This window comes from Coturnix japonica, chromosome 15 (assembly GCF_054131305.1).
Source record: "Coturnix japonica strain WE chromosome 15, WE-NBRP24, whole genome shotgun sequence".
In the NCBI taxonomy this organism is placed as follows: domain Eukaryota; kingdom Metazoa; phylum Chordata; class Aves; order Galliformes; family Phasianidae; genus Coturnix; species Coturnix japonica.
Genome location: NC_140677.1, coordinates 16,131,782 through 16,156,040, shown reverse-complemented (window position 1 = coordinate 16,156,040; position 24,259 = coordinate 16,131,782). Strand labels below are relative to the sequence as shown.

Below are 24,259 nucleotides of genomic sequence, written 5' to 3'. Positions count from 1 at the left end.
TAGGGAACCCTCAAATAGGTTTTGAAAATGAGGCATGAAGGTCTCTCCCCTGAAGGCTTTCCAGGATAGGTTAAACAGATACAAGGAGAGATGCCAGCTCCCCAAAAGCATTAGTTGCAGCACCTGGAGTTGCTCCTCCATGGAGGACGGGTCTCCCTTCTTCATCACGCACCAGCCCATTTTTATTTAACTTATGGACCAAATAGAGCTTTGTCTCCTTGTCATAATCCAGGACACCAACATCAATCCACTCATAGGTTAACTTCTGGCTTTTGGGGTCCTCTGAGAAGAGAAATCAAGGATTAAAACAGGGTTAGGTTTCTTTTAAACTTATCCTAATAGGATTTTTTAGCCCTTTCCCTGAGGGCTAGATAGCAAATAGACTTTCCTGGTCAGAGTGGTAAGGCTACACTGAAATCAATTTATTAGCTTGAATCTCTGTCAATCTCAGATTGATACCGCTGTGATGACTAAATAACAAACTCAAGTTTCACCACACAGCATTCCAAATTACTTGCACACACCAGAGCCCTCAATTTCCCTCCTCTGAGGAGCGATCAGGTGCTGTGCTCCCCAGGGCAGCTCTACACAGACACACAACAAGCAGAAGTCAGCCATCTAAAATACAGAACCAGTCCATCTAGGGCAGGACTGACAGCCATCAGGCCCCTTGGTCTCTTGCTCTGACCACTGAACCTGATCAGCACAAGCCATTGCTTTTCTGCTGTTCAGAGCTGTATTTATCAGAATCTACACAGTCCCTTCTGCTGAATGGGCCCATAATTGTTAGTGATGCACCACCTGCACAGTAACTCATTCAGGCTTTACCATGTCCCAGTACATCATCTGTAGGTAGAAGTGCTTTCCCAGGCACTGGTTTTCTCTCATGAGATCCTGGCTCCAGTCCTAGGGAGATCCACTCTTCTGGAGTTCGACAGTCATATTCTTCATCATCAAAGATCTAAAAAGCCATAACATGAGTGAGGAGACCCACTGCTGCTGTCACCACTACTGGAACGCACAAACTACCACCTCACTGTGCTCACATCTCCTGTTTAGTTTCCACATTCAGCAAGTGCCAATGAATTCCAATGGGTGCCATTTTACCCCACCTGGAGGAACTCAGTGACACACCTTTGCTCCATACACACTCCCACATCAGATGCCATTCTGTCAGTCTGCCCCTCTGCTGCCATCTGTCACACAACACCACAAACATCCCGTGGCAGAAGCAGGGAGATGACAAGTGTCAGATGCGCTCTCCTACCTTCAGTGGGAGGTAAATGGGATATTCCTTCCCCACGACATCTGGCACACTCCCAGGATCATGGTGCCTTGGTGTCAGCTGATTGGAGTCTATCCCCTCACTGTCTAAGAGCTGATTGATATCCAAGGAGAGATACAGCTTTCTTTTCCTGTTGGGAATTGGATAGGGGAAAATGACCATTTAACATGCCATCCCAGAAGGGCTTCCATACCTATAACTCTGCACACCCTCATAACAGGATGCTGTTGGGGTCTCCAGCAAGATGCCCTTTACCTCCATTGCCAAACCTTAAATGAAGGTTGGGAAGGGATGGACCCTGGCTCCGCTCATTCCTGTCATTCAGGTACATTGCATGCACCTGAGCTCCCCTGGGTTGGCCCTGCCTTCCCCACCAGGTGCTCCGCTACTGGTTTAATCTGTGTCTGAGCACTTCTGCTTCACTCACCTCTCAATTGCAATAGTCCGAGGGCATTTCCCTGGCAGTGTTTCAAAGGCAATCTGCACTTTGGGCTTAAATGACTGTTCAGGGAAATCCGACTCAATGAGGTGCTCAGAGGTTGGTCCAATCACTTGTGCATCCAGGAGACTCACAGTATTCTCAGGCATCTTGAAAGTTGTGACTGAAAGACAGAAACAACCAGATGAAAGCACCAGGCATCACCCCACACCCACATACGTGGCATAGAAGAAGCCTCCATTGAGACTGACTCTACTTTATTAGTATGTGGGGCACTCTCACATCAGCAGTGGATTGAGATCAAAGCCGAGTTGAACACTTGCAGCCTCACAACTTGGCCAAAAGGCTTTCAATGGAAATGAGCACGAAGCAAGAAGTACGTGTTTCCAAGAACTGGCTAAAATTAAACCATGTCATTGATTCCATAAATAAACTGAATTGCTTACATTGCTAAATGAGCTGCAAATAATAGAACAGCAGCAAAGTGGGAATTTGAAGCTTAACTTAAATTAAGTAATTGCATGCAAGCTTTAAAAAACTATTCCCTAGACAGAGCTAAGCATTGAACAGAAATAGATTTGGGTGGAATGAGAGCTTTTCATCTAATGGCTCTTCTTCGTTTGTAAATACTTGGCCATGGAGAAGCTTCAGGTTGTGGCTCATGGGCCAGCGCTGTGGATGTCAAGCTTTGGTGCCAGGCTATGGGTGCTTCTACCTGCATTGGGGTGAGGCTCATTGGATTCAAAGCAATTGTGTACAGCAGCCAACTGAAGCCAGATCATCCAGGGTGATCAGGTACACAGAGGGTTCGTTATTGCAGCCACTGTGCCTTTCTTATACAGCCTCAACGCGACCCTTGTAGCTGTGCATTGTCTGCTCACTGATAGAGGAGACACAATGAACCAGCTCCCTTCTCTGTTCTATTCTCTTAGAAAGGACTCAAACAGAGTAAATAGGATCCTAACACTCGCACAGCCTAAGCCAATACTCAATACTAAGGAATCCCTAAAACATTTACTACAGTTCCTTTAACCTCACACACATCTCTCGCTTGGGGGCCTTACAGAACAGCCCTGATTTATATTTGTTGCCAGGGAGCACAGCTGTTCCAATTTTGTCACTCCATTGTTGCAAAAGTCCATGGCACCATCCATTATAGCACTTGGTGCATTATCAACTATTTATGTCAATACTTAGGGTTTCATTTGCATTACATTTCCAGCTTTATGGCTTCTTCCCCCTTGAAGAAGCAGCAGATCATAAATAGAGACCTGTCTCCGCTCGTTAGGGATGAGTCTGTCTTGTCAAGACTCACTTGAGGATGCCATCATTTGTCCCCACTCGTGAAAATAAATGTCACTTCTAAGCAGAGGAAGGTTGTGTGTGTATATATATATACACACACACAATGTATATATATGTACACATGTATATGTATATATATACACACACACACCATCTTTCTCTAACACTAAAATCCCCCTCTCATGCACACCTTCTCCCCACACTGCCAGCCCATGATCCATCCATCCCCCAGGAGCTCTCTAAGGGCAGGGAGAGGGCTGCCAGATCTTTCAGCTCTGCTCTATGCCTATGTTTGTGCACCCATGATACACACTCTTGTAAGCAGGTGGGACCAGCAGCTCTGTATGCGCAAAGAGCCTTTGCATCTAAGAGAGAACAAGGCTCTCTGGGACACAGTTGGGTGCAGAATGAATAAGTGAGAGCAAACCATGATTCTGGCTATGGGTATCCAGCTCCTGAATACAGCTTTAAAGGATGGGCCCAATTTCACTGCTCTGTATAAGCAGGGAAAGGGCATTGCTGGATCTATACCTGGTGATAATGGACATATATTCATTGCTCTCCTGGCATATGGCACTGACAAGTACCATACAAACTCCCATAGGATGAATGTACTGGGGAGAAAAGGGAACATGGTTTTACCACACAGTCAGATCACTTTGCTCTACCTCTAAATGAAGTTCAGAGGATGCTCAGGCACCTTAGCATGTTTCCTGGCACTGATAGGGGAAGGAAAGCAGTGCACTAAGCTGTAGCCTCAGCCTATAGCACACTAAGTGTAAGCATCCATAAGTGTTATGGCCCATATCCTGCCGTATCACCTCTCAGAATATTTACCTTTAGGGGTGTGCTGTTCGAGGTCTGCCTGGTTCAGCAAAGAAAGGTATGTACGGGGTGCAGCACAAACATCCTGAAATGCAGTGAGAGAAACGTGAGAGCACAGTTACAGCACAGTGGGAAGGTGGGTTTCGGTGTCAAGACAGAGAACAAGACAATGAAACTCATTTTACTAGAGCTTTAGGGATAAATGTGACTGTCAGTAACAACAGGAAAGGCTCAGAGAGGCAACAGACCTGGAAACATCAGCCCAATGCACAGAGAGGAAGGGGATTTGTCAGCAAAGTGCAGCCTGAATTCAACTTAAAGTGTGGATGGAGGATTGATGAACACAACTACATCATGAAGGCACAGATAACATTGTCCATGAGGGAAGCAGAACATCTATGACAAGGAAAAACCTCAAGGCTTCACTCTGTGAAGGTCAAGGACATGCACAATTGGCCTCTGATGGAATAGAAGGGCTGGGAGCTGGGGTGAAAGCTCTATTTCTCCACACCAAGTGCACCTTGTTTCTATTTCATGTAAGAAAGTCCATGGCAGAAGAGAGAACTGCTCTTTGCACTTACCTCTGAGCTGCTGGAGGCTTCTGGAGTGGGGACACCAGAATAATAAGCCTTTTCTCTATCAAGGAAAAACAAACGCCTTCCTGGTCTGCGGGTCTGGTGTGAAGCCTCACGGCTGGTACTGGGAGGGTTGGGGCTCCTGCCCAGGGAATTCATCAAATCCTTGTTTACTTTATCCATCTTAGGAGAATGACATTGCAATGCAATCCTGGGCTTTCTAGAGCAAAAAAGACATTGAGCCAGTTAAACACTCCATCCTTGGCACTCCTCCACACTCACCTACTGTGCTGGATATTGTGGGCTTGCTAAGATGAGTGGGTAACAAGGTTGGGTACCAAGTGCTGCCTTCATGATGGGGGGGCCATTGGTCTCACACAGCTGGCTGGATGGCTCAGCAACCCTGGGGAAAGAGCATTTTATTATGCCAAATGTGTTCTGGAGGGGAAAACCAGCAACATACACATGAAAAACAGCTTTCCTGAAGCAGCAGGAGCTTCCTGGATCTGTGGCAGCATTCAAAAGGCTGCCAGGAGGATTGGAGTAAACCAAGAGCAATGCTACTTTTGCTATACCAAAATCCCTTCAAAGCCTTGTCACACTGGAGTCCAGCAGGAGCAGACCACAGCCTACATACCAACACAGCAGCTCCCAGTTGTGAGGCTTGGCTCCTTCATTTAAATAATTCAGGAGAGATGTTTAAGCACTGCCTGACGAATATTAAAATATAGCCAGGAGCTCCTCTCCTCTCTCCCTCCTCCTGCAGGGGATATATTTGCTGGTGATCTCAGCTCACAGATAATTCCTATTCTTCCACTCTGGATGCAAGTCCAGGCAAATATTACAGCCATACGGCTGCGCTTCATACAAACCTTCACACACAGATATTCATTAAGAGCAGCCCTCAGACCTTTGACTGGATGTAAAGCAGTCCTTGATTCTGTGTCTGGAGATTGCAATGAATGGAGCAGAAAACTGCCCATCCCACATTCTATCAGAAGGGATTTTTTATTCCCCCCCTGAATTTCACCTTGCTTTGCTGTCTGTCTGCACAAATGGATCGGGCACACACAGAGGAGAAAGCATTACATGCGTGTCTGAGATAAGAGGGAATAACTGTGTGGGTTTATTACTGTAGGTTCAAGCCAGTGCACAATTTTGAGAGGCTGAGTCAAAAGAGAAATCGGATAATAAATCAAGGTTACCATGATGCGAATCCTTTAAGTGACACACAGCAAACAAACAGATTGCAGAGGCCTGAGAGACAAGATCAATAATCAGCTCTCCCCTCCTTCAAGCTAGAAAATCTCAAACCTTTCTCCTCCTCGCTTCTCTTTGGCGCAAGAATTGCAACTTCAGACCTTGAAGAATGAATTTTCCATGGAGGATTTTGGTTTTATTAGTTATTTTATGCTCTGGCCATATCTATTTTAGCAGCCCAGCAGGATTGATTGATATCAGCCAAGATCCAAGGATTCCTGATGAATCACTGCTGGGCTCTGTCAGGCTGGCTGCTCAGGTACACCAACCAGCAGCAATGCAGCACAAGGCCCACCTGAGTATCCCCCCTGGGAGAGGGGAGGTGGCAGTGCAACTCTAGGGAGGGTCTCTGTGTTGGATTAAAACATGAGATCCACCCTATTACTCAGCTGAGATGCTGCGTGCAGGGGCCTATTGTGGAACAACCAGCTCTTCCCTAACCTCCAGCTCCCCCAGAAGGGAGGATGCCCTCCCAAATCCTCACCCTAGGGTGGCCCTGGATCCCTGGGCAGAAGGTGAGGTTTCAGACAGATCTAGAGCAACCTCAGCCAGTGTGAAACAGGCAGCACTCAGGGCTTTCTTTGCTGCCCAAGAGATGCTGAAGCAAAGCCATGCAATGGCACAAGCCTTTTCTGTGTCCCACTCCAGCCACGTGCTACCATCACTTGGAGCACATCCCTCTGGGCAGTCAGGGCCTGAACTTTAAGCCAACAAACCTTCCAGTTTCAGCCACAAGAAACTTCTTTTTCCTGCCTGAACTTTCCCAGCAGCTCAGTCAGGCTCTCTTGCACCTGAAAAGCACCTTCCCTACACACCCAGGTGTGCTGCTCTATGGTAAATGGAGGTATCTGTGTCTCATTGTGGAAGAGCTATAATTACAATTTCTCAGCAAGTCTTCAACGTCCTGCAGAGCAGTTTGATCCGTCCTTCCCTCCTTTGGTCCACAGCATCAACAAAACGGACTCAGGAAGCTTCTTTCCTTCCCAACAGCATTGAAAACAACCTGAAGATTGAGACAGGAGAAAAGCACTTCAGAACGGAGCCGACCCCTATAAGCAATGCTGCTGACTGACATCCGCCCCGCCGCCTTCCCGAAGCTCACCGGTCCCGGTTCCGCTCCCCGGGCTCTCAGAACCGACCCACCGTATCCGCTCCGCGTTGCTCCGATGCTGAGCGCTGCCAACCGGCGGCTCGTCGTTAGGGGAGGGGCTCCTCGCGGCCGCCCGCTCCGCGCAACCGGCGGCTGCGGCTGGCAGGGCTGTGCCACCACGTCGGAGCGACCACGGAGACAGCACAGAGCCCCTCTGCCATCCATAGAGCCAGCACAGAGCAACCACAGAGCCCCTCTGCCATCCATAGAGCAACCACAGAGCCCCTCTGCCATCCATAGAGCCAGCACCGAGTAACCACAGAGCCCCTCTGCCATCCATAGAGCCAGCACCGAGTAACCACAGAGCCCCTCTGCCACCCATAGAGCCAGCACCGAGCCCTGGCTGCCACCGAGCCACCTCAAAGCTGCCTCATTACCACCAGCACAGCCATGGAGTACGACCACCACTGCCCTATCTGTGAGTCCCTGCCATCAACCGAGAACCACTGTCACCAAAACACCATGACAGAGGCACCGATGTCATCAAAGGAGCATAGCAGCTACTGTCAAGCTACCAAGATACTGTTGCCACCACAAAAGACCACCTCCAGCCTCTGCCTCCCAGGGGTTACTTATAGCTGAGCTGATGCACCCATAGATATCTTAGGCCACCACACCTACTGGGTCATACCTCCACCTGCAGAACATATAATGACCAAATGATGGGCAGCTGGCACTGGGTTCAGCTGGCAGACACCCCAGCAAAGCAAATGGCTGCAGGGGAAGCATCCTGCCCCCTCCTCACTCAGCCCAAACCCAAAAGAGAGGGACAGGTTTGGCTGCTCTGGGGACAAGTCCTCAGCAGCGCGGCCAGGTGGGGCTCCCCGGGTGGCTCTGTTGGGGGCAGGGGGCTGTGCCACCAGGAGGCAGCAGAGCCCAGGCAATGAGCATCTCACCCTGCCCGGCGTGGGGCTTTGTGTTATCCTGAAGTTTGCTGGAGAAACCCCAGGTGTAGGTTCTCCATTGTGCTGCTGGCCCTGTGCTTTATTTAATCAAGGGCTGCCTCTATTAAGCATGATGTGATTATGGTTCTTCTCCCAGGGGTGGCATCATGGATTGTGACTCCTGGCCCAGAGGACCCAAAGAGCTCAACTATGCTCTTCTGGGACAGCCCTGTGTCCCCTGCAGTGAGTGTGAGTTCACTGCAGACCTCACCGTCCTCCTGGTTAGCAGTGCTTCATTTCTGACCGAGCTTTCAAAGTATGACACAAAATGCTTCAGTGAGCCAGGAGATGAAAGCAGAGCTGTTTCAATTGGCTGCCCCTTCAGAAACCTGCCAGGCCAGAACTGAAACCAGACAGGTGTGCAATTGACCGCACTCTCCATCCCTGTGCTGCAGTCAGGGTTTCATTTCCTGACCTGCCTTCAAAAGGGCCTCGTGGCTCCCAAGAGCCTCATCCCCCAAGGCTGCAGCATCCACAGCCTGTGCAGTTTCCAAGCTGGTGGTGGCTGGTATCAGCACAGCTGCTTGTGCTGCCCCCTCATCTCAGCCTGACTTTAGATGCTGCCCCCAGCCAGGCTAGCCCAAAAAGCTCAATGCTATCTTCCCTCTGAGGCTTCCTCCTGCTCCTTTTCTACCACGTGCTTTTTTTAGGCCACTACATAGTTGGAACAATACAAGTATAGCTATAAATAGATAGCCAGAGGGTAGCTAAGAAAAAGACTCACCAACTCTGAGGCCTTCAGTCAAGATGGGGGCTCACCACAAGAACTCCAGAAAGAGATGGTACCTTAGTGGTGGCCAGCGCTTAAATAGGATCTAGGAGAGATGGAGTGGAACTCCACCCCTTCTGGGAGCACAGCTGAATTACCTTCCCCTGTGTGCCCACAGCTGACTCATCGCTTGCCTCACATGGTTAATCAGAGGTTCAGGCTGTGATCAACAGACTCCCTTACAGCCACAGACCTTCCAGTACTTACAGCTGATGCTGAGTGCCCAAGAAATTAGTTCTCCCAAAGCAGGCTCCTGAGCTCCTGCAGGACCAGCCTGGTCAGTGACTTACCAAGGACTGTTGTGAGACTGCTTGGAGAGAAGGAAAACACTGCTCTCCCTATCCAACCATATTGCACACAAGTTCACTATTAGAGGGAGCAGCCTTCCTCTAGTTATGGGAAGAACAACAAAATACCATAACGCCCAACTTGCGTGGACCTCAGAGATGATGCACTGGGTGTTTCATCACTTGCACCTCTCCAGCGTGGGTGGCAGGCATCAGATTTAGCAGTGTTTCCATACCTACCCCACGCGCGTTTTGCTGAAGGTGTAAATGATCCTCCAAACACGAGGCCACTGGAGAATAAGGCCCTAGATTTCTCTGTCTCCACACCTACGTGCGTTCCCACACACAAGGGAGCATTGATTTAGAGTAAAACACCACATGTTGACAATGCGGGCTACATTTGACAGAAAAACAAGCCACGAGGAAGTGACAAAGCAGGGAGAGACAGGAGGAGGCCTGGCTGCATCTTGCTGGAGGTGCAGTTTGATTCTGGGAGGCACCATCAAGGCAGATCCACCTTTACACCCCTGCTACTCGTTGCAGATCTTTCCACACCGAGCAGTCAATTATCTTGTGTCCACACAGGGTAGAACTGGTGGAGCAGTTCATACCAGCCAGCTGCAAATTCTTTGCTTTCAGACTCTGCTTTTCCCTGCGATCTCAATAAATGAATGAGATGTTGACCCTGGTAGAGCCATCTTCATGTTGGTCTCACACTCGTATCCCACCAGCAGTCCAGCTAGATGGCTTCCCAAAGGAATTTCCAAGAAAGATGCATGGAAAACACTGGGCTGGCCAGGGAGATGGAAGTGAGGGCTGCCAAAAGCACACCTGTGCAGGAAGGCAGTGGTGGTAATGGAGGAGTTAAGCAAGACGAGCTCTCAGCAGTGATGGGCAGCAAAGCCTGTTGTAGGCTTTTGTTGGCTGAACTGGCCAGAAGCATCTCTAACACAACGCTACCATCTGAATGTAGGGCTACAGGAGTGCTTGCTGAGGAAAGGAGGCTGTTAATGGCTGGGACACAAGTCACCCCAGGTAAGAGTAGTGGGTTCTGCCTCTTGAGGAAGCCAATATGCCCAGTCTGTACTGGGGAGGATGTAGCCTGAGAGGTGACATTTCCTGGCACTCTTCAGAAATTTCAGAGTTTCACATACAAACACCCTTCAGGCGTTCAAAACACAACACTCGGGAGGCTATAGATAGAACTGCTCTCTTCTAGGAAATATATCACCCGCCCCCAGTGCAAACCATCCCAAAAGAACTGCAAGCCATTTCTGAAAGATGCTCGCAGTCTTACAACTCAGGCTTTCCCAGACAACATGCAGGGATTGAGGTCCTCAGCCAGCTCAATTTGTGTGTTCGGGGAGGTCAGGAGGACGCGTGTTTTCTCTTAAATAAGATCTAGGATCTCTTAAATAAGGTTTGAGATTTTCCCCTGAAGCTTCAGGAGGAACGCTGAGCTTTGCAGAGAGACAGAGGCATCCCTGCTCCCTGCCTGGAGTGATTCGGTGCTCATGGCAGGGTGTGGGGAGCCCTGGTTCAGCTCTGTGTGCTCTGGTTCAGGCTGAGTGCTCTATCTTCTCTCAACAGCTAAGTGCCCACATCATCTAGTTTGGAGTGAAAACACTGTCCTCTGCTGACAGCCAGCGTTGCTCAATCTAATGGATTCCTATCAAAGCATTTCTTTCAACCAACTGGCGCTTTATCAAGGAATCCCCAACCTGCCTGGATTTTTTCCACTTGAAAGCAAGAGCCAAGAGCTGGAAGAGATCCTCATCTGAACAATAACACTGCAGAAGCTGTACAGAGCAAGGCTTCAGCCAACGGGCTGAACAGAATAGAAGAGCTCTATCAAAAGAGATGTATTTCTTTGCACCAGGCCTTAGGAGAAATCAACAGAGCCAGAGATCATGGCATGTCAGTGTGCTAGAGCAGTGGCTTTCCACACAGGAGGACGACCCCATATTTTTGGATTTAGAACGACTTCACAGCATATCTCCCTGACATTTGTTTGTTGGCTGATTTATCGCACCAAGTGCCAGCCTGACTTCCTGCCATCAGTAACACAGCGCTGTCAATATCTGGGCATTGAGATCATTTGTCTGGCTGGTTCATCTATTCTCGGAGTGCTTTCTCACTTAGGAGTGAACACTGCCATAAAGAACTGTCTCTAACACACAGAGAAACCATTAACAACTACTGGTGGAAAGCAATGGCGCAATGGAGTTATTAGCCCCATAGCACCCTCCCACAATGGCCAAGGAGACCCATAGTTATCAGGCCCAGGTACCAGCTCCCCCAGCATTGCCACGTGCCAGGGGATACTGAGGTCAGTGTTGCTGTAAGTGACTTGTTCCAGCCTGACACGAAGCCACATTTCTGGGGTCTCAGCAGGGAAGTGAAGCTTCAGTTGAAGCATCACCCTTAGGAGGCACCGATTCTTTTGCCTAGTGCAGGGAACAGAGCTTGAGAATCTGAAAGGAGCCATGGTCACGTCATTGCTTGAGGGAGATAGAACTGGGAGAAACTGGGCAATCAAGACAGAAAAAGTACAGCTTCCAAATGCGTATCGTCATCCGACTAATCCCTGCCTCTCCCCCTGCTGCCTCCTCTGCTGATCCTCCAGTCCCCACTTCAATACCTGCCAGGTCCTCTTAGAGAGCTGACATTTCCATTCCTGACATTTTCTGCAGCTCCATCTGGGAATTAATGGCCGGATATTAGCAGCGATGGGGCCGTTTATCATAATTAGGCTCACGAAGCTACGAAGCATCCAACTATTTTTCATCAGCACCGAGGAAATAAACTGCAGAATCCAGTAGATGCGACGGACGATTTATTTATTGATTGATTTATTTTGGTCTGTCAGGATGCGGCTTTAAAGCTTGCCGAGATGAGCAATGCTTCTCCAAGGCGATGACGACAGCGAGGCTGCTCGCCTTGGGTGCACAAGCAGCAGGAAAAAGGCCTTGAACCCCTCCAATAAGGAGGCATTTGGTACCTTACATCTGCTCTGCTGCTATGGAATGACAAGTGGCTGCTGGTTGAGACCTGCTATGAAAAGCCCAGGAGGAGAGAGCCGCCAGCTACATCATGGCATCAGGAATGGAAGACATCTCAAGGTGTGCTTTTCTTCTCCATAAGGAAAGAAAACACTGAGTGCAGCTGCAGAAGATGGGACGAGGACCAGCACCTCTAGGACTGCCATGTGGAGGGCCATGCCTGGCACCATCAGTACCTGCTCCGGGGGAGGTAAGGTTCACCCTGTGATACCTCACACCTGTTGTCCTTTCAAATTTAGATTTTAAGGACCAGCACAGTAAATTCCTTGTGTTTCTTTGAGGAACATATTAAAGCTTGCATTCCTGTCTGGGGACAGCTGCCCAGGTCCTCCTTATGCTATTATTCATCCTGGTGGTTTGCTTTGAGTAAGAAACCCGTGCTGCTTTCAGTAGCTCTTCCACCAGCTGATGAGTCTGGATGAGCACTTTGCATGGATGGAATGAGAATAGATGGGATTGCCTTGGATGAGAGGCTCCATTTCTCTTTTCCCAAGCAAGAAGTGGTGGTTGCAGGGCTGTGGGCAGCTGCTGCAGTGAGGTACAAAGGGCTCCTGGGGCTCAGTGCTGCCCTTCTGTCTCTGTGAGTACCAACTTTGCCATACAGCTCAAGGCTCACCTACACAGCACCACCTCCTCTCCTGCAGGCTGATTATCAAGAGCTTTCTGTCCCGAGGTTTGCTATGCAAACATTGAACATTTGTGTTTAAATACTGTGTTTTTCTGCTGATGTGAAGCTGGTAATTACAGCCAGATGGGACCTGGCTCCCAGGCAGACGCAGGGCCCACACACTGCAGGGTGGTGGCTTTGTGCAGCCATGTGGCCAACCACCAGCAGGAGCATCAGAAAAGCTGCATGTAATTAAAAACAATGCAAAAAAGTTGCATGTCCTCCAACAACAACCATGTTATGAACAGCCCAAATGCTGGGGATGCTGCTACCATCTGCCTGGTGTAACTCCTACCTGGGGAGCTGCTTCTCCCTTTTCCTGTGCTGTGAACACTTCTGATTTCTCAAATCTTCCCCTAGAATTCCAACAGTAGAGCTGTCCAAAGAAACTTATTTCTGTCATTCACCCAAGAATATTGCTGTCTGCTGGGAAGGGCAGAAAGGGAAGGGCAGGGACTCACCAGCTCTCTCCTTTGTGCACCTAATTTGGCATGCCACTACCAACTCGTGTTTATGTAGTAACCTTATCCAGCGCCACGTGGGTCTAGGAGGCTGTGTTGTACTGCTATTGCCTTCATGAATAATGGATCCCCTTCTACATTCCCTCTCCTCTTCCCTGTTAGATCCCATTTCATGTTGGGCATGTCCGGTGTGTTTACTGCATCTCTGGGGTTGATCTGAGCTCTCTGATTCTCAGCTCCAGTTCCTTTCACTTCCCAGATGCATATGATATGCGAGAAGGTACCAGGAAAAATTGGAAAGGCTATTAGCAGTGGCACGTGCAGCATCTACTCCTTGGGTTTTGTAGGGGGTTAAGGTATTTCTATTGCTTCCAGTCAGTCTGTGAAGCTTCTCATGCCAGGGCCCCAGACCTTCTAATTCTTTAGTGGCCCTGGCCAGCTTCAGCCACTTGGCTCTTTTTTGTTTAATGCCCAGATCTTTAATTTCAATGTTAATTACACAACAGAGCTATTTTCTAGAGGACCCCGCTTCATCCCGCTCGCAGGACATGCACTGAACAAACATTCTCACAATACTTGGTTTCCACGGCATTGTTTGGAGCACGGAGCCTCAGGCAGAGCTTACTGTGCATCATTCAATCTCTGCTAAGAAGGTAAAATTATTAGTCTCCTACAGAGCTTTTCAGTCGAGCTCACTGTAGTAGCTGAATGCTTCAAAACTAGCAATGATTTTGGCTTCACAACTCCCTTGGTATAGGATGGGGCTTTGCTGTGGTTGCTTTATAGAGAACACTTGAGCCCAAGAGGGTTAAAAGGAAGAGATTTTGGGGTGTGCTTAAAGAGGGGCACGCTGAGTGTGCCCAGTTATTCTGAAAGCCAGATGTCCCATGACAGGCACGTGGAAACCATCCTACCCAGCCTGGTAGCTGGGTACCTACCCACCAGCACCAGCTCATTTCCCACAGACTCCAAGAGGGAGGTATCAGTCATTCAAACATCAAGAAAGCAACTCTGGGGTCAAACCTGGGCAGAGAGGTGGCACCGAGCATCTGGCGTGTGTCCTGGCTGCAGGACCAGAGCCACATCCATTCATCACACAGGTGGTGGTTAATCCCTGCTGCCCACAGCTGCTTCTATAATCCCAGGCAGCATTGACTTTCTCGTCTGTAGTCCAAGAAACCTTTTGTCATCAGACTAGAGACCACCGCAGAGTTCCCTTTTCCTCATTGCCCCTAGGAAGGGCATTTGGCTTTTGTTTGGGTGAATGCTTTCCCGATTCAGGATGGGAGTTGGGGAACATGACACGTGTTTCAGGAGTTAAATCCACTGCAAGAACAGAAAGGATCTTCATCCCCAAGAAGCTGATCCATAGTGACAAGCGGGGAAAAAGGAAAATAAATGAATAAATAAATAAAATAAAGGAAGGAAGCTGGACAGAAAACAGTTTGCAAGGAGCAGACCAAAGGCAGGGCTGAGAGAGGAGCCTGCCCTCCCTCCCTCCTCCCAGCCCTCCCCATGCTGTGCACAGGCTGCAGGGCCCTGGGAGGCCCCTAATCTACTTTGTGGTACAAAAAGCCCCGTCTGCTGGCTTTCCTTTTCTTTTTTCCCCTCAGTAAAGCTGAAGTGGGGATCAGTTTCCAGGCAGGGAAGGGGACAGAACAGGAGCCAAAGTGACCCTGCAGAGCATCCAGGGGGATGCAAGAACAGAAGTGACCTTTAGGTGGGTTGGAGACATTGGGGACATGTGATCTTTGGGGTCCTTGTTTTGGTGTTTCAGTTTTCCCAACTTACTGAACTGTTCTCCTAGTTTAAGGAGAGGCTGCTCCCGAGCATCCCTGCTCTTTTGCTCAGTGCCTTCCTCCCAAACTCTATTCAAGCTGTTCAGGAATGCCTGCCTCTCCCTCCTGTGCATGCATCCTCCATCATTCTATATGGCTTTTCTGCTTCTCATGTACTCTTTCCTACACCCTGAATAGTGACACACTAGAGAAAAAAAACCCCTTGCAGGCTCTGTTTCACAGGTGTGGTGGTGAAACAGGATCTCTGGCTTCTTCCCCACCAAAGAGGATTTTTCTGCACAGATTCTTAGTGAGAACTCAGCCTATGAGCCCAGAAAAATTAACGATTTTCTGCTTCCATGGGAAGTACTGCAGGCCCCCTAGGGCTTCATTTACCTTTTTGTGCCTTTAGCTAATTGGTGATTGATAATCATCTGCAATTGCAACAGCAAAGTTCACCTCCTCCTCAGTCACATCCAGCTGATACGCTCCCTGTCTATCACAAAAGCCCTGGCTGTACTCTTGCATTTCACACTGTTGGATTTCAGCTCCATTCTGCGTCTCCTGCTCAAGGTTGTCTGCTGCTTACAGCCAGCTCTCCCTTTATCCTCTGCATTCAGAGTGCCTCCTCTTTGGCGTCATCAGCTGGCCTGACCTGAGCGCTTCCACTGCTCATGACAACATCATTCATGGAGAGAATAAACAAGATCGATCCCAGGATCGATTCCAGAGGAACTCCAGTGGTGAACTCTGTCTGGTCCGCTACATCCTCCTTCTCAAGGTGCAGCTCCTGTTCTTGCCTTCTATTCTTTACCTTGTCTTCAGTGTAATTAGTAATTTCTCCATTAGCACAGCTTGCTGCATTTGTTTAGAAGTTTTCCTAGACCAAAGGATTAGTTAGCAGAGATGAGCAGGCTGTGTCTTAGTTCAACGCTTACTGTGTCAGGCTCAGCTGGGTTTCCTCCAGCCATTTAGCCACTCTGCATTGCAGTTGTGTAGTAAAGCTTTGCATGCTCCTAACCCATCCTACCCAAACCCACTCCCACATCCCCCCAGATCAAAACAAAAGACAACATCAAGGGAATTACATTAATAATCTGCAGTGCAGTTCTTTCCCTTCTGTGACAGGGCCTGTCTCTGAAAATTTTTGGCATATATTCTGCAACCTTGTCCTGGTCATTTTGTTAATACTAACAACTTCACACTATCTTCCTCCACCCTGTATGCTGCCCCTACATCCAGAAGCCTTGGCTGGGGGCCATAACACAAGCACCTGCTGCTTAGCAGATCTACTATGTTGAATTCCCCATGGTCATACCTAGAATCAAGGATCATTCGGGTTGGAAAAGACCTCTAAGATCAACTAATCCAACCATCCTCCTACCACCAACACTGCCCTCTAAGCCATATCTCTGTACCACATCTACACGTTTCTTCACAACGCCACCACATCCCACTTCCAGCCATCACTTGGGGTTTGGGGCACATTAATGCTTTGTATTAGCTTTGCTGGTGGACATGCAAGGGCAGCACAGCCCTTCTTCTTCTGACCTTAGATGATGTTCCCATTGCAGTTCAGGCTTGTCGGATGCTCTGAGCAGAGGGGAGAACGATGGAAGTGGGAGCCACCACCTTTATTTTGGGTGTAAAATAATAAGCTGTGCCCGAATCAAATTCTTAAACCCACACCCTCAAGCTGCTACAAAATCCAGACCCACCAAGGCTCTGGAAGTGGGGACAAGGGGGGTAAACCAGACAAGAGGGGCACTGCATGTTGTAGGGGATGCCCATGAGATGGCCGCCATGTTGGTGGGCCTGGTGCTGGAGGTGTCTGTGCAGAACCGAGGCCCATGCAGAGCTCTGGCCTCCCTCGATCTCCCCACAGTCTCTGTCTTGCCGTGGAAATAAATTGCTTCGGATTCCTGCAACTCAGGCAGAAAACCCGGGCCCCTTGCTGATAAAACCAGGCGGCCTGGACAGAGTTGCCTTAGCAACCGGCACTTTCTTCCCCATCCTTTTGTTCGGCCTCAGCCCCGGACTTTTGTACCCAGCCGTAATGGGGCCAGGCTCTTGGGATGTTTACAGGGTGAGGTGAGAGGAATTTCATTCAGCCGCGCCGTGCTTGGCCCGTCTCCTTCCGCAGGGCGAGCGTGGAATGTTATTGACCGGGGCCCCATGCAGCGACGGAGGCACTGAAGAAAGCACTTTAGACTTTTGGGCAAAGAAAAGAAATTCCTGCCCTTCCCCATGCAAACATACCCCACCTCCCCAAAAAGCTCCTTTTGTTCCCTTATTCCACTTATTTTCACCCACTCCTGCCTCCAGCTGCACAATGAACCCTCCCTTGCTCCTCACTGGCTGCACCGGAGCACCAAGTGCCCAGAACCAGCCCTGGGCCAGCAGCAGGCACAGTGCTGAGCCTTGGGAAGGGTTAAGTCCATCAGGACCCACAGGCTGCTGAGAACACAAAAGGCTGCCCCGAGATCCAATATTGGAGCTCCCAGGGACACCACTGAGGAATTCCCATTAGTTAGTGTTTGGGGAAAGCCTTCCATCAAACACTGATTCGCTTTTCTCCTGCCAGGCACCAGCAAAGCTGCTGCAGCCTCCCAGCCCTGTGCTGCAGGGCAGGAGCCACACAGGTGCTGCATGAGCTGTGCTTTGCTTTCATCTCAGAAACCTGTGACTGGAGCCATGGTGGGTTGATCAGTGCAGCTCACCCTTAGCACGGCTTTTTTCCTTCCTCCAGACTTCATAGAAGATAAATCATAGAATCTTGGGCTCATAGAATCATTAAGGTTGTAAAGACCACAAGGTCATCGTGTGTAACCATCTGCCTGTGACCTTCCTAGACCACGTCACTCAGTGTGACATCTCTTGTTTCCTGGAGCACCCCCAGGGACAGCAGCTCCACCACTTCCCTGGGCAGCCGGTTCCAAGGGCTTATTCTTTCTAATATCCAACCTGAACCTCTCTTGGCACATCTTTAGGCCGTCACCTCTTGTCCTTGTGGCCGATAAGAGGCGCTGGTGGCTTCCCTTCACCCCTGGATACACCTTTTGGAGTTATTCTGTCCCAGCTGCTTCATCAGGAGTCTAATTAAGGGGAGGATCCAACCCCATAGGTTTGCCTTTCAGCTGCAAAGAGATGAGGAAAAAGATCCAGACACCTGTGTTCACAGCACTTGTCTTTGAGACTCCTCCTCTTCCATCACATCTAATTATAAAGAAATAAATATATCAGCAATGGATTCAAGAAGGAATTAGAGAACAGGGCAGAGGAGAGAAGAGGCAGCACAGACAAGGGAGGACCACAGACACCTTCTCCTGGGATTACAGCCAAGGAAAAGAGGAGCCCAGGGCGAGCACAATTGCCTCTTGGCAAAGGACTGTTGCATTGGCACCATTTCAATGCTGCTTGCCTCGAAGGCATGAAAACCCATCTATAAAGGATGCTGGGAACCAAGTGGAAACAAAACGCACACCAGCCATGAATAATGGGGCAAATGTGTCAATGCAAACAGAAACATGCTGCGGCCCTTCCCTCAGCCCAGTCTTCACAAACTCATTCTGAAAGCCTCTGTTAAGGTGAGCCCTCCTAGGTCACAGTCAAGCAGAGTATGTCCACAGACATAATCAGGTTACCCGAGGATTTAGTTTCCAAGTGCTGGTCCCCTTTCAAAAGGCCAGAGTGACAAATTCCATGGCAGCAGCTCAAGAGCTTGCAAATGGTTTCTGAGCACCCCCTGAGACTGAAGCCACACTGAAAGAGTCCCCTTTTTTTTTGCATCCCTGGGAGAGTTAGCACTCATGTTACCTGGGTTTTCATCCTTGAAGGAGGGCTTGGGAAGAGGAAGCAGACACAGGCATCTGGATCTCTGTTAAGGAGGGGGTGTGAAGGAATGGGGCTGTCTGGAAACACATAAAGAAAAGGGCTCCAGAACGTCACCACAAACACATCAGTTATTGGCAACATCCTTCATCAGCTATCTGAAGAGATGCCCAAGAAGCCCATGCTTCTCTTCTGCATGAACAGGATACAGACCCGGTTAACACATGGATGTCCAGCTGCCTTGGCTGGGGGGCTGATCCCAGAGCTCCCAGCCTCAGGTTACCTCCCCAGGGAAAGGATGCTCTGTGGCTCTGCTCTTGGAACATACAGCAAGGCAAAGCTGTCACAGCCCTATGGAAAAGACCCTCTGCAGACCCAGCCCAGACCCTCTGGGGATCTCATGGGCTGCTCCTTAAGGCATCCCTCATGAAGAGGCAGACCAGCCCCGTTTCTAACCTCATCTTGAAGGAAGCAGTTTTCTTTCTCCATACTTTCAGCAAGCTCTGGGTGAGGCCCCATTGAAAGAGAGGTGATGCAGCAGCTCACACGATGCTTTTCTTCAAAGCTTTCCACTGTGGCTAATGCCAAACTGCTGAATGTTAAGAGAGGGAACGGTGGCAGGATGGAACAAGTGCCAGTGATGTCTTGTCAGGCCAACACGAGCTTCACCTGTCAGGCAAAAACAAGAGGCAGGTGAAGCAGAGTACCAGCTAATAGGCTTTAGGACACACAGAGCAGCAGGAAACCCATTTTTCTCAAGCCGCCCACATGCCACACTGATGTAGCCTTGGGTTTGTTTTTTTTCCAGCTTTGTGTTGGAGGAAACAAAAGCAAAGTCCCTCCTGCAGCCCATCTGAACGAGAAAAGTGAGATTCAGTGGGGGTGCCTGGTGTTACCACAGAGCCTGGTGGAGATGGAGCGGGGAAGAAACCAGCGTGGGCCCAGTGTTGTGCTGAATTTTATGCTGCCATGGATGTTGCAGGCTGAGCTGTGTTGTCTCTTGCTTCTGCCCAAGCATGCACAGGGCATTTCTGCATGGGACTCATTGAAGGTGTTAAATGCAGCCAGAGTCACAGCACCTGCGGCTCTGCTGGAGTGCAATGGGTTTCTCTGCTTTCAGATATGAAGTGCAGCGAGATCCGTAAGTCAGAGGCTTCAGCACGAAACTATTTCCTTGGGATCACTGCTGGCAGAGAGAAACAGAGAGATATTATCAGAAATTCGCCGCTAAAATACAATCCATATCCTCAGCCTTCAGATCGATGAGAGAAAAAGAAATCCATCCAATGACTTTCCTGCAGCACAGCAGAGCGCTCCGGGAGATGATTCAATAGCAGCAGCTCTGCCCTCCATGTGCTGTGTTTGTGCCTTGCCCTGCTGGGTGCAGCTGCTGCCCCAGAGCTGGGCACTCACTGCCTCGGTGGGTGACGTGCTCTGTGAGTGCTACTGGTATAGGCAAGTTGTTGCTGCTAATGGAACATGCTTGAAGACGAAGCAGTGTCAGCCCTCCAGCAGATGACACACTCAGTGTTCAGAACCCACCTTTATCCACATCCTCTGGGCTATTCCAGCTCATCACCTCCATGCTGGCTTTTTCTACCACCAGCAGCTCGCTCGGACCCCGAAATCACAAGAGATCAGTGGTAATAAAGGCAGCAAATCCCTCCTTTCTGGCTTTAAGCTCAGCCTTGTGCTGCAGACAACACGGCGCATCGCTTCCACCGCCATCCATCAAGGACAGCCCATCGCAGCCGCCGACAAAGCCCATCATTTCAGCCGCGCGCTTCCATCGCCTCCAAATCAGCGGCTGATGATACACAGAAGCGTTGCAATAAATGTTTATGGCAGCGCTCTTGCGTCTCCTCAGCCTTTAATTTCAACGGGTTGCTGTTGATCAGCATGTTGAGCAGCACCCCTTTGCATCATTACTGCTGTATTGCAAACAGCTTGTGCCGGGACCGGCTCCAGCCCCGCTGCCGTGCAGATCTCTGCTCGTTAGAGGTGCTCATAGATATCATCTTATAACTCGTGGAAACAAATGGTTTCCTCCAGCCTCGAGCCAGTGTCCTGTGCTGAACAAAGAGCGTACGCCGTGTATATATTTACATGTAGATAAATGCCCTGGATGGAGTTTTATTAAAACATTTGCCCACCTCGGTGCTCCTGGGTGAGCTCACGCCATCAGTTCAGCTCTGCGCTGGCTGTGAAAGGCAGCAATTAAACATTCCCCTAAAGCAGCACGAGGCCGTGTCTGTGCCAGCAGAGCACAGGGCAGGCAGACTGAGCAGAGAAGTCAACAGTCTGAGGGCATTCTCCCACCTGAAGGAAGCATTGCAACAGCAGAAATGCTGCCGGGGAGGTCAGGACCTGCTGGTGCAAGATTCCATGCAAACAGCCATACCCACTCTTGTTTTGGGCCCAGCAAGTCCAGCTGCAAAGCCCAGAGTTCCTTCTCTATGGAGAAATACGATTGCACTCTTCTGCTGAGTGATGCTTTAGGCAACTGGGGCCCTGCAGAACCTGCTCCTCACTGGGCACATCCACCTTGCAGACCCCTCAGGCACAGAGCTGGAAATCCCACCTCTTCATGAAGGTTTCCTTGAGGAGCAGCCCATGAGGTCCCCAAAAGGGTTTGGGTAGGGTCTGCAGAGGGTATTTTCTGCTGGATCTGGGGGAAACGGTCCATGCAAGGAATCCCCGGCAGAGCTGAGCTGGGCTGCCACAGGCACTTCTCAGCCATGTCCTCCTGCACATCCTGGGATGGGCTGAGATCCCAGTCCTGGCTGTATCTGGTGTCCTGCTATGAATGAGACCAGACTGGTGGGCCCATGCACAGCCAAGGCATGTGGGCTTTGGAACGAAGCCCCAAAGCTGTGCAGGGGACAGCTGCCTTCTGCAGCTGGACAGAAGCCTTCCATGGAGGGAGGGCCAGGTAGACCTGTCCTCCCACCACCAGGCTCAGAGGGAAGAAAAACGCTACAGGAGTTGGGCAAGGGAAGAACCAGGGGTTTTGCTCTGCAGCTCACTGTGTGTGTCCCTGCAGAGGTAGACTCAGCCCATGGAGCTGGGAGGAAAGGAGCAGGAGAAAGGCTCAGGAGCGGCACAAGCCCCGTGAAGGGGCAGCAAGGAAGAAAAGCTGGTGCTCTGCTTGCTGTGGAGATGAAGTTCACAGCTCGGCTGTCAGCAAGGGAAGGAAAAGGGGGGGGGGGGGGGGGGGGGCTTCCTGGGAGAGGGATGGAGCCTGCGAGTGCGGGTCGTTAGCCTTCTGCTCACATCGGCGGGGGAAAGCGGTTTCATTTGCTGGCCTGATTGGACTGATGAGATTTCCATATTCTTCATTAAGGGGCTGCCAGCAAGCGTGGCTGGCCTGCCATTTCCCATTACTCACAGCCTATCCATTATGCAAAAGGAGAAGGGAAGAGGAACGAGACAGGAGCCCAGATAGAGGCTGCAGGGATCCTGCCATCGTCAGTAGCACAGGATGCTTGGCTCATGCTGACACTTCCCTTACCTCCCTTGCAGCTTTCCAGGACTTCCTGGGGCTGAGACATGGTACCACCTCCCCCTCCATCCATCCCCATTCATCCCCAAGGGCACAACACACTGTAGTGCCATTTGATGGGATGCACGTGCGCCCAAGGCAGGGATGTGCAAAGGACGTACATCACTCCTGCCTGACCTCAGCTGTCACCCACAGGCTCTTATCTCTGCAGGGCACAACAGCTCCCAACCTGCCTCCCCTCCAGCCCCATCTCCCTTTTCCACTCAGCACAGCAGTGACTTTGCAGCAGTGTAAGAACCCTGGGAACACAGTGATGCTCTTTGGTTACCACAGAACCATTATGGTTGGCAAAGACCTCCACTGGTTACCAAGTCTAATCATCCACCCATACCCACCTACCCCCTAAGCCACATACCTCAGTGCCACACTGACCTGTTCCTTGAACACCACCAGGAACAGTGACTCCACCCCAGCAACACAACAAGTGTCCGTGTCCCTCCCACACACACAGTGAGACCCCACTAACAGAGCCAAGCATACCTTGGCTTCAGGATGAGAAACCTCTACTGAAGGCTGCAGGGAGGGGAGGGTTAATTGCCCACCCCAGTGCCACCGTTAGGTTCTCATTAGCAGCGTAGGGCACCCAGTACCTTCCTCCCTGGCCAAGCTCCAGCCTGGCAGTAGAAGCTGCTGAGCAAATGCAATTACAGCAAACAACAGCCACACGCACAAGCGCTGCAATCCACACCTGGCACTAATTAACTTAATTAGCCCTTAATGAGCTACACTGGTCGGAAGGCCTATTTTTACTTAATTATCCCCTAATGTGCTTGGCAGAAAGTGGGAGCTCTGATGGATGGAGAGGCATTGCCTGACTCCCTATGCTCCAGCAATGATGCTCCATCATCCTGTGCCCTCAGCCAGCTAGAGGGGCTGCCTGTTACTGGGATGGAACAGGGATAGGATAGGATAGGATAGGATAGGATAGGATAGGATAGGATAGGATAGGATAGGATAGGATAGGATAGGATGGGATGGGATGGGATGGGATGAGATTAGACAGAATGGAATGGGGATAGAGAGTGCCCAGTGCCCTATCAGCACCAATCTGGTACATAGTGTGGCAGAGGCCACTGCTGCCTTGGTGTCCCCAGGTGAATATCCCCACTTGAAACCAGGTGATCATTCTGGTCCTTTTCAACCCATACCATTCTATTATTCTATGAATAAGGCTGGATACGGGGCAGAGAGGATAGGAAATGGGGCTTAGGGCTTGGCTGGAGTCTTGTGCTTTCTGGGGTCTGGCAAATGTTGCTCCTGGGAGTGGGTGGCCCCTGGGGGACATGGGGATGCTGGTCTTCCTACCTGCTGTGCTGCTGGTTTCTGACTCCCCATCCCATCCCTGGGTTATGGGGAACAGGGGACATGGTGGCTTTCCCATCACCTCAATAAGCACACACACTGCAGCAGCCTACTGCTCCCATTTGGGGCTGCTGTTTCTGAGCCTCCCTGTGGCAGTCCTTGCATTGTGCCTGGGGAGGAACGCTTGTCACCCTCGTGCCATCACTGTGGATGACATCCCCGTCTTACAGCCACTTTAACAGGGGTTTATTTCTAATTTCTTCCTCTTTGTGCTACCCAAAGCTCAGCAAAGCAGGCTGTGCCCCAAGCAGGACCGCACATCCTCAGCCACCAGGGCCATTGCATCCCTGATGGGGAGCACACATACACTGGGTGGGCTGAGGAGCGGTGTCAGGGGACAGCAGAGGGACACTGTCCCCAGTGATGTCCCAGGCAGCAGCTCCATCCCCATTGGGCACCCCATCCCTGAGGGGGTCCTGTCCCAACCTGAAGGTGACAAAGCCGCCCTATTGGCAAGCACCGGGTACCACAGTGCCATTCCCAAAGCCACCGTGTGCGTGGGGACCCGCAGGGCACTGCTTGAGGCCTCAACCTGCAGCATCCCTTGGAGGAAAACCACCTCGCATCCCACTCAGGCTTTGTGTTTATTTCCTAATCTCTCATTTGAAATGGATATCGGGGTGGGGGGGGGAGGGAAGAGATAAATTAGCCCCATTCTTCTGGGAAGAATAAAGCGACCCTTGGAGGCGAGGCATTG

At 50.3% G+C, this 24,259-nt stretch overlaps 1 protein-coding gene and 1 long non-coding RNA gene across 3 annotated transcripts in view; one reads left to right on the top strand and one right to left on the bottom strand.

The window, feature by feature from the left end:
* Positions 1-6,691, bottom strand: part of DNAH1 (dynein axonemal heavy chain 1) — a 57,834-nt gene extending 51,143 nt beyond the window's left edge. For both annotated transcript variants that reach the window (XM_085516553.1, XM_085516554.1), the window contains exons 1-7: positions 6,569-6,691; positions 4,436-4,649; positions 3,867-3,939; positions 1,713-1,887; positions 1,268-1,415; positions 829-961; positions 124-282 (exon numbers count right to left, since the gene is read on the bottom strand). In XM_085516553.1, the coding sequence (XP_085372679.1) occupies positions 124-282; positions 829-961; positions 1,268-1,415; positions 1,713-1,887; positions 3,867-3,939; positions 4,436-4,612 (865 nt within the window). In that variant the 5' untranslated portion in view covers positions 4,613-4,649; positions 6,569-6,691. The remainder of the gene's footprint in view (positions 1-123; positions 283-828; positions 962-1,267; positions 1,416-1,712; positions 1,888-3,866; positions 3,940-4,435; positions 4,650-6,568) is intronic.
* A 411-nt stretch (positions 6,692-7,102) lies between these two features.
* Positions 7,103-20,491, top strand: LOC107319631 (uncharacterized). The gene is made up of 4 exons (XR_001557874.3): positions 7,103-7,257; positions 9,813-9,874; positions 10,430-12,091; positions 19,447-20,491. It is a non-coding gene; the product is annotated as an uncharacterized LOC107319631 (long non-coding RNA).
* Positions 20,492-24,259: the final 3,768 nt, after the last annotated feature.